Source organism: Budorcas taxicolor, chromosome 5 (assembly GCF_023091745.1).
Source record: "Budorcas taxicolor isolate Tak-1 chromosome 5, Takin1.1, whole genome shotgun sequence".
Taxonomy (NCBI): domain Eukaryota; kingdom Metazoa; phylum Chordata; class Mammalia; order Artiodactyla; family Bovidae; genus Budorcas; species Budorcas taxicolor.
Window position 1 is genome coordinate 88,504,141 of NC_068914.1, and position 9,113 is coordinate 88,513,253.

Consider the following 9,113-nt stretch of genomic DNA (forward strand, 5'->3'; position numbering starts at 1 on the left):
TAATAATGCTGTAACCAGCACACAAGTGTTAGAGCTAACTCTCTGAAAACACTGCAGAAAATTAGTTAAGATTTTCTTCTGCTCTCGCCATTGTTTTTGTTTCTTGGTTTCTTTTCTCTGTTTATTTCAGTCTCCATCTTTCATGTAGAAGGCTTGTCTCATGTGCGGTTATCCTTAGCTACCTGCTCATATTTAGGGGCTGGCACTGAAGTGCTGAGTGGAAGTGTGTATAAGGGCAGTTTGTCAGCTGGTGTGACCTAACTCCACTCTGATAGAACTGTACACTCTGTGAGATCAGGGTCTTATCTATTAGCTACTAGATTCCCTGCATCTAAACACAATAGGTGCTCAATGAGACTCATCTTAAACCTGAGTTTTCTCATCTGAAAATTGAGGTAAAAAGTCTTTACCTGGCAGAGGTTGTGAGAAGAGACAATATATGTAAGCACCAGCATGCTGCTTAGCATTTAGTTATAACTAATAGTGGGCAGCAGTCATTATTATCCCTGTCATATAAGGGCAGCAGCTTTATGACCATTTGTGGTCACCACTGACCATGCTAAATATAGAGCCAAAGCCCAGTACCTGTTGAGAGGCTAGTTATTACAGGGCAAGTCATCAAAGCAAAGAGAGGGCCTAAGATAAGAGCTCTTGACATTCAATGTGTAGAGTCCAAGGACACCGGCTTTAGTCTCGACTGAGAAGAAAGACGGTGAGTAGTGATGCTACGTCACCAAATAGCTCTGTACAACGGCCATTCCCACGGGATGCGCCTCTACTGCTCAGTTAATCTGTTATAAGCGATTTAGCAGGAAAGGCATTTGTTGTTGCTGTTTAGTCACAGTCATGTTCGACTCTTTTGCAACCCCATGGACTGTAGCCCATCAGGCTCCTCTGTCTATGGGATTCCCCAGACAAGTATATTGGAGTGGGTAGCCATTTCCTTCTCCAGCAGATCTTCCCAACCCAGGAAGTGAACCCACGTCTCCTGAATTGGCAGGTGGATTCTTTACCACTGAGCCAGCTGGGAAGCCCATGCAGGAAGTTAAATGGTGTGTCAGCTCTTCCCGCAAACCCTAACACTCTATAGAGAGCAAGCAGGCTGTTATAAATGGAAACAACTCCTTTCTTTTGGAAATGGAAGCAATCCATTTCTTTTGGAATATAGTTTTTGGAAGTAGTAGATGTATGTAGTTTTTAAAAAATCAAACAGTACAAGAGGTGTAAATGGGAGTCAGCATTCCTATCACCCCAAACCTTCAGATTCCCTTCCCTAGAGGTAATCACTGTTATGTCTTACAGATACTTTGTGCATAAGCAAGAATATATGCATATTTTTTTGCAGATGGGATGGTTAAAAAACTTCTGAAGGTTTTTTTTGCCTTTATTTATCATAAATATCTTTGCACATCAGTATATATAGATTTATAGATTGCTCTATTCTTTGGGATAATGTAAGAGATAAGCCCCTAGCTCTTGATGCCCTAACATAATTGAAAGCTTCTCATTTACCGAAACCCACTGGTGGAAGTGTATGTGGGAGGCAGAGATCCAGGACACCCAGAACTTTACCATGTGAATCCCACATACTCGTGGCTTCTAGGGTCACCCTGGGTGTTTGATGCAGAAAGAGTACAGAGAAAGTTGAGGTTTGTTTTAAATAAACCAGGCCTAGAAATATTTTGTATCACTTCTGGTCATTCCATTGGCCAAAATTAGCCTAACTGCCCTAGATTAGTGCTAGGAAATGTTCCAGATGGACAGCTATTTCCCACAGCTTCATTCTGCGGAAGGAAGCACAAACCTTTGATGAGCCACTCCGATACAGGTGCACTGCTGGAATACATCCTCGTTATACTTAAGCTTTAGAAGGCTGGTTCTTCTCTTTCTGCTGCTTTTCTACTTGTCTTTTGTCGAAGATAAATTGTCTAAGTGTGGAAAACTATAGCAACCCACTCCAGTATTCTTACCTGGGAAATCCCATGGACAGAGGAGCCTGACATGCTGTAGACCATAAAGTAACACAAGAGTCAGACACAACATAGCAACTGGACAACAACAAAGAAAAAAGAAATAAGAAAATGGACACTTGTGGAGTGTATACACTAGTCCAGATACACCAATGAAGAGCCTTTAAAGGATACCTATCTTTGACCCAGTGACTTCTAAGGACATTTCCTAAAGAAATTAGTGGATAACTGCTCACACTGTATGTACAAGGATATATATATAATAGTGACACATTGTAAGCAACCAAGATGCCCAAGAAACCTGTTCAAATAACAGTGCATCCATATAATAGAATGATTTACAGGTGTTTAATTACATAGATACCTGTAAACATAAAAATATGTTCATATTTCATGATAAAAAAATGACTCATAAATAGTATATGAAATTTTTTAAAACAAATTGATTACTTGTAGCAAGAAGGCTGGAGGACGTCTGCTAAAATGTTTACAGTATTCATCTCTGATGGGTGTGACTGGGAGTTTTTTACTTTCTTCTTTTACACCTTTATGTAATGTCCCAATGTTTTATCATTAGAAAAAACAGTGAAGCTATTTTCAGTTTGAAACAAACAACAAACGTAAAGAGGATTGGGGTTTAGAGAACGGAAAGCAAGTGTGTGAGACCCCGCCTCCAGGACCCTGGCTGTCACCGGACACTCAAGTTGCTATCAGGAGCACTTTTCTCTGTTGAAGTGACTGGCTTTTGTCACGCAATCCCCAGGTTATAATGAGAGGGGAAGACACGCCTCAGGGCAGAAGCAGCAGCCCTGTGGTTGGTGAGCTGCGGCTTGCCATGGGGAACACCATCAGGGCCTTCGTGGCCTTCATCCCTGCTGACCGCTGCCAGAACTACGTGGCCAGAGACCTCCAGGAGATGCCGCTGGACAGGATGGTGGATCTGAGCGGGAACCAGCTATGCCGCTTCCCTGTGCATGTATGCTCCTTCCAGGAGCTGGTCAAGCTCTACCTGAGCGACAACCGCCTTAACAGCCTGCCTCCAGAGCTGGGGCAGCTGCAGAACCTGCAGATTCTGGCCCTGGATTTCAACAACTTCAAGGCTCTGCCACAGGTGGTGTGTACCTTGAAACAGCTCTGTATCCTCTACCTGGGCAACAACAAACTCTGTGATCTCCCCAGGGAGCTGAGCCTGCTCCAGAATCTCCGGACCCTGTGGGTCGAGGCCAATTATCTCACGAAGTTGCCGGAGGTGGTCTGTGAGCTGAGTCTCCTTAAGACGCTGCACGCTGGCTCCAACGCCCTGCGTCTGCTGCCAGGCCAGCTCCAGCGCCTCCGGGAGCTGAGGACCATCTGGCTCTCGGGTAACCTGCTGACAGACTTCCCCCCTGTGCTGCTTCACATGCCTTTCCTGGAGGTAATCGATGTGGACTGGAACAGCATCCGCTATTTCCCCAGCCTGGCCCACCTGTCAAGCCTGAAGCTGGTCATCTACGACCACAATCCTTGCAGGAATGCACCCAAGGTGGCCAAAGGGGTGCGTCGAGTGGGAAGATGGGCAGAGGAGACCCCAGAGCCTGACCCTAGAAAAGCCAGACGCTACGCATTGGCCAGGGAGGAAAGCCAGGAGGCGCAGCTACCTGCCTTGCCTCCTCCACTTCTTCCTACCAACTCCTGAGACGCTTCAGTTGCAGGTCAAAGCCAAGGACAACTCCAGCATCTTCTGGAGATCGCTCCATTCGAGTGCAGAGGATTGCTCTGGGCCATGTGGGGCATCTCTGCCAGCGGCAAATGGACAGCATCAGATGGAATGCCTAACCCACAAAAAGAAAACACTCTTGGCCAAGAACATCTCTCCCAAAGGGAACTTCTTTGCAAGAAAATCAGCCTCTCCAAACAGGTATTTTGAAACACCGGAAAAAAAGGCTGGATACTCTGGCCTCCCCGTCTCTAGAACTGGCTGGTCGTGAGGCCCACGGCTTCTCGAATCAGGTCTAAGTTACAGAACTCATCTAACAATTCAGGTGGCCTGTCTCCAGTCCTCTGCTGGGTGTATTTTCATGAATGACCTACTATGAACGACCATAAATGGCATGAAAATATTCATGTTACTTAAAATATTCAGGTTACTTAAAAATGACATGCCTACCTAGTCAGTTAGATTCACAGAAACTCTTTACTGTTGCAAAGGCTGGAGATGAAGCTTTTCCCCTGCAATTCAGTGGCTGCTGACACCCCTGCTGGAGTCCAGCTGCCACTTTGAACTTGACTGGGGTTCATGCTGATTTCACTCATTTTCCTTGTAAAGATCTGACCGAAGGTCCACTCCCATCTGTTTACTGTCACTGGCAATGCTGAAAGGCATCTAGAAAATAGAACCTCTTTGGCAGGGTGGTCTCATTAAAATCAAGCCAAGGTGTAACTAGTTGCCTCAGTGGAACAGAATCCTACTGTTTACTTAACAGTAATGAACCACGGTTGAATTAAATCCCTGTGCATGCAGGGACATTTCCAGAATCATATTAGGTAAAAAGTTGTGCAAAATCTGTTCGCTTGAAAAAATGGCAGGTTGTAGTGTACATATAGGAAATGTCTGCCTCTTCAGCCCCAGCATCTCTGCCTTCCCTGATTTGTTTTTGTATAGACTCTTTTGGTGGTCCATGTATAAACCTCGGTATTCAAGCTGCTATGTCTTTGAAGTATTAATATGTTAATTATGACCTTTTCTTCTCCCCATGAATATGTCAACTTTACAGAAACTGCTGTCAATGGGTAGTTTAATAACACAATCCTTTTTGTCCTTGAACTCTTTCAGGCAAGTGTCTTGAAAACGTTAGCTTTTAGAAAGCACGCTCCCCATGAAAGCATCTTAATCCAGGAAAGTTGAGTTCTAAAACATTAGATTTAAGACTATTTTCCTGTTTTCCTTCCACAAATATTTCTTGCTAAATCTGAGGACGTTTCATGGTTTCACATAATCTCTTCCTATCACCACCTTCTAGTCTGTAAAGTTCCCATTGATTAGATGGCCAAAGCGTCCTTTTAATCACTAAATCGTCAAATACTTAACCCCTTTAACAATGAGTCCAGATTTCTACTAGAAAGCTAGAATTTAGTCTATTTAGTTACTTCTTCCTAATGACTGCAATTAAACTATACTCTGCTGATACTAGAAACGTTCTGCCAGGAAGACTGCCTTCTTCTGAGCGGCATCACAGCTCACCCTTAATAATGGCTGTGACTTTCTTTTGACATTCTCTACCCGCTTTTAAGGGCTTCCCTGGTGGCTCAGACGTCAAGAATCTGCCTGCAATGCAAGACCTGGATTCAATTCCTGGGTTGGAAGATCCCACAGAGAAGGGAAAGGCTACCCACTCCAGACATGACTGAGCAACTTTCACTCACTCCCTCCCTCCCTCCCCTTCCTAAGAGTAAGGGGCCCACTTTTTCCAAGGAAGCCACAGGTTGTAATATGGTTAAAAGCATGTCCCTTCAAACTACCTGAGATCAAATCCTACTTTGGTCATTTCCTGGTCACTTACTTCTCTGTGGGCCTGTTTTCTTGTCAGTAAAATGGTTAAGTTCCTGCCTCTTGGGGGCGCTGTCAAGTTTAAACAAATTACTGTGTATGAAGTACATTGACAGTGTGTGGCAGGTTATGGCTAATGTTTACTTAATATGCTGTTTTACTGTCATACCATGGCCACACGACACTCTTACCTACAACCAGTGTAACTCCGTGTTTAAAGGAATAAACCATAAATAGCAAAAGAACAACGAAAAAATCTTTCTCAGTAAATTTTCAATGAATAGTATCTCTGGTCATGAATATAAGAAATACTAATGCAATGTGATCAAACACTTATGCCTTACCTACATAGGAAAACACAGGTATAACTACTAAGGATTCATTTTTTAAGATTCTAAATGAATATACTCTGCAGTTATTCTAGAATTTGCAAAATCATTAAGATACATGAAAATGTGAGACTTTCCCTTGGCACTAATCCCATTCCTATCACTAGAGCAAAAGACATGAGACTGAAGACATGGGTATGTGTCTGCTATACAATTTACTGTCTTTTGTCACTATAAAAAAAAATACACACACACACTCCCCTTGTAATCTCACTACCTTAGAAAGAATATTAATACTATTTTAAAGGGTGATTTCCCCTCCTCCCTTCTGGTCTGTCCACTTCTGAGAACACGAAGCAGGTGATACTTATCTTTGAACCCCCAATGCCTGGTAGTTCTATCACTGAATTTTGGAGATTTTACCATGCACCTAGGCCACAGGACAGGGAAACACACTGACACTTACAAAGCACTATCCTCAGGGTCCTGTGTAAGGTAATTCACATAGTTCTGTCAATACCTCTTTGAAAGGTGTTACGTACTGCTCTAAATTTTAAAATGCAAAATCTTTATTCATATTGAGAATCAAAAAATGTTTTTAAGATGTTCTAATACTACTACTATGATTAAAGGTGCTCTTTACATTTCTGTTTTAATGATGTTCTAAAACACTAGAGTAGGCACAAAACAAGGCAGACTTCAGTAAAGAATTTTATACGAAGTATTCTACTGCCATTTACGCCTCAGAGTCCTGACAAGAAAATGCATATGTTAGGGTAAAACAGGTAATTCTATTTAGCATTAAGTTAACAGCAGCAGCTTAAAGCTCAACATTCAGAAAATGAAGATCATGGCATCTGGTCCCATCACTTCATGGGAAATAGATGGGGAAACAGTGGAAACAGTGGCAGACTTTATTTTGGGGGGCTCCAAAATCACTGCAGATGGTGACTGCAGCCATGAAATTAAGACGGTTACACCTTGGAAAGTTATGACCAACCTAGATAGCATATTCAAAAGCAGAGACATTACTTTGCCAACAAAGGTCCGTCTAGTCAAGGCTATGGTTTTTCCTGTGGTCATGTATGGATGTGCGAGTTGGACTGTGAAGAAGGCAGAGCGCCGAAGAATTGATGCTTTTGAACTGTGGTGTTGCAGAAGACTCTTGAGAGTCCCTTGGACTGCAAGGAGATCCAACCAGTCCATTCTGAAGGAGATCAGCCCTGGGATTTCATTTCTTTGGAAGGAATGATGCTAAAGCTGAAACTCCAGTACTTTGGCCACCTCATGCGAAGAGTTGACTCACTGGGAAAGACTGATGCTGGGAGGGATTGGGGGCAGGAGAAGGGGACGACAGAGGATGAGATGGCTGGATGGCATCACTGACTCGATAGACCTGAGTATGAGTGAACTCCAGGAGTTGGTGATGGACAGGGAGGCCTGGTGTGCTCCAATTCATGGGGTCGCAAATAGTCGGACACTACTGAGCGACTGAACAGCAGCAGCTGTCCCCACCCATATGGCCCAATGAACAGGGAACAGATATGTTACCAAAATGCAGGAAGAGCTGAGAGCCACGAAAAGAGGAGCTGCCCAGTAAGCTACAGTGGCAGGTCTCCAGGGTTGCAACAAATTCCAGAGAAAAAGAGCAAAAACAGGAAGAAAATACCAACTCCCATTCCCCACCAGTGCCTCCTGAATTAGGCCATATAAAACCAGACTACAGGGAGTTGTAAGGCAGTCAGCAAGGGTAATAAGCCCCATGGCCTCCAAGCAGACAAAGAATGGATTCTGACTTGAGAAGAGTAAAATACCCAGCACATACATTCTTCTTCAAAGAAAAACAGAGGGCTACTAAAATGGACTTTAAAATCTTAAGCACTTAATTTCTATGCAGTTAGTATTAACATACATTCCAAAAATCTCCATGTCACAAAAGTCTTGTGGAAACTAAAAAACTGTTTCCGTAACTATTTCTCAGTTAAAAGAAACTCTATCCTAAAACTCTTACAGGAATTAGAGGGGCCTAGGTTGGTACTTTACCTCTGAAACTTAAAAACTTCGTAATTCGTGAACTTGGGATATTCTAGGCCAATGATGAAAAAATCTTAAGGTCTTCAAAGGATATGAATCAAAGAGGGAAAGAAACATGGGTGTATTCTTGAATATACAATTAAGCTCTTAGATTTCTACCTCTTAACACTTTTAACTGTCTTTTTAGAACCTTTGGAAAAAATGAGCCCCAATACAGTGTAGATTAAAATCCTACTCCAAGCTACCTGGTCCCTCAGGATAAATGTTTATCCACCTACCTCTCCCATGGAAACTTCTGCACGTTTTCTAGGCCATGATATGCTCAACTTGCTCCACCTATCTGAGTTGTGGGATGAAAAACGGTGTTATGATGTGTGACAAATATTTTAAAAATGACACAGAAAATGTACTATTGTTTCTAAAAGTGAAAAAAGTAAAAACCTGTATAAGTCTCTTTGATGATCTCAGAAGGGTCTCCTTTATGTGAATTTTGAAGGATATAAGCTAGGATCACAACAAAACCCAAAATTTTCCAGTTTTAATAGCTTCTACAAAGTAGTGTTAAAATGCTGAGACAAATTTTTGGACAAGAACAAAACAGGCTGGTTTATCAATAATTTCTCTGAAAACCCTTTTGATCCTCTATGTGAGTAAAATCTCTCTCCAGAATTCTAGCAGAGGTGCCCAATATAAGAATACTACTGGGCTACTGGGCTCTTGTTTCATTTCTTGCACTTTGCTGAATTAACCTCCAAATCTAAATTCACCTTTAAACCATCAAATTCAGCACATACTTACACAGTCTATCTAGAATGCATTTACCAAAAAAAAAAAAAAACAACCAAGAAACCCTAGCAGAACAATCAATAATGCTGACAAATGGATATGCTAACCATATCCATGCCCTACAAAATTACCAGATGTAATCTGAAGAAGCTGGCAGCAGCCAACATTTAAAATGTAACTCTTTCACACTTGAAGTAACAGAAACCACCATAAATTTTTTCCTGTGTTTGAGAGTCTGTAGACTACACAAAACTAAGAGTACTATATGTTTCTTTCACAAAACAAAATGGTTAACAAATGTCATGTATGATTAAGAATCAAATGATAAAAGTTTATAACATCTCACTTGGCCTTACATTAATCAAGATAATTTTTTCATAAATATGTAATATCAATCATTAGTTAAACTAGAACAACTCTATACTCCGAGTATAATCATTCACTCCCATTAAGAGAAAACCAGGTAAA

The 9,113-nt window shown here is 42.0% G+C and overlaps 1 protein-coding gene across 1 annotated transcript; it reads left to right on the forward strand.

Moving 5' to 3' along the window:
* Positions 1 to 2,739: 2,739 nt before the first annotated feature.
* On the forward strand, positions 2,740 to 3,645 carry LRRC10 (leucine rich repeat containing 10). The gene has a single exon (XM_052641485.1). It carries the CDS (start codon positions 2,740 to 2,742, stop codon positions 3,643 to 3,645), a length of 906 nt encoding a protein of 301 aa, XP_052497445.1.
* The last annotated feature ends 5,468 nt before the right edge of the window (positions 3,646 to 9,113 follow it).

What these genes read in the sequence shown, in the direction of transcription:
- LRRC10 (XM_052641485.1), top strand. Translation starts at nt 2,740, where the DNA reads ATGAGAGGGGAAGACACGCCTCAGGGCAGAAGCAGCAGCCCTGTGGTT.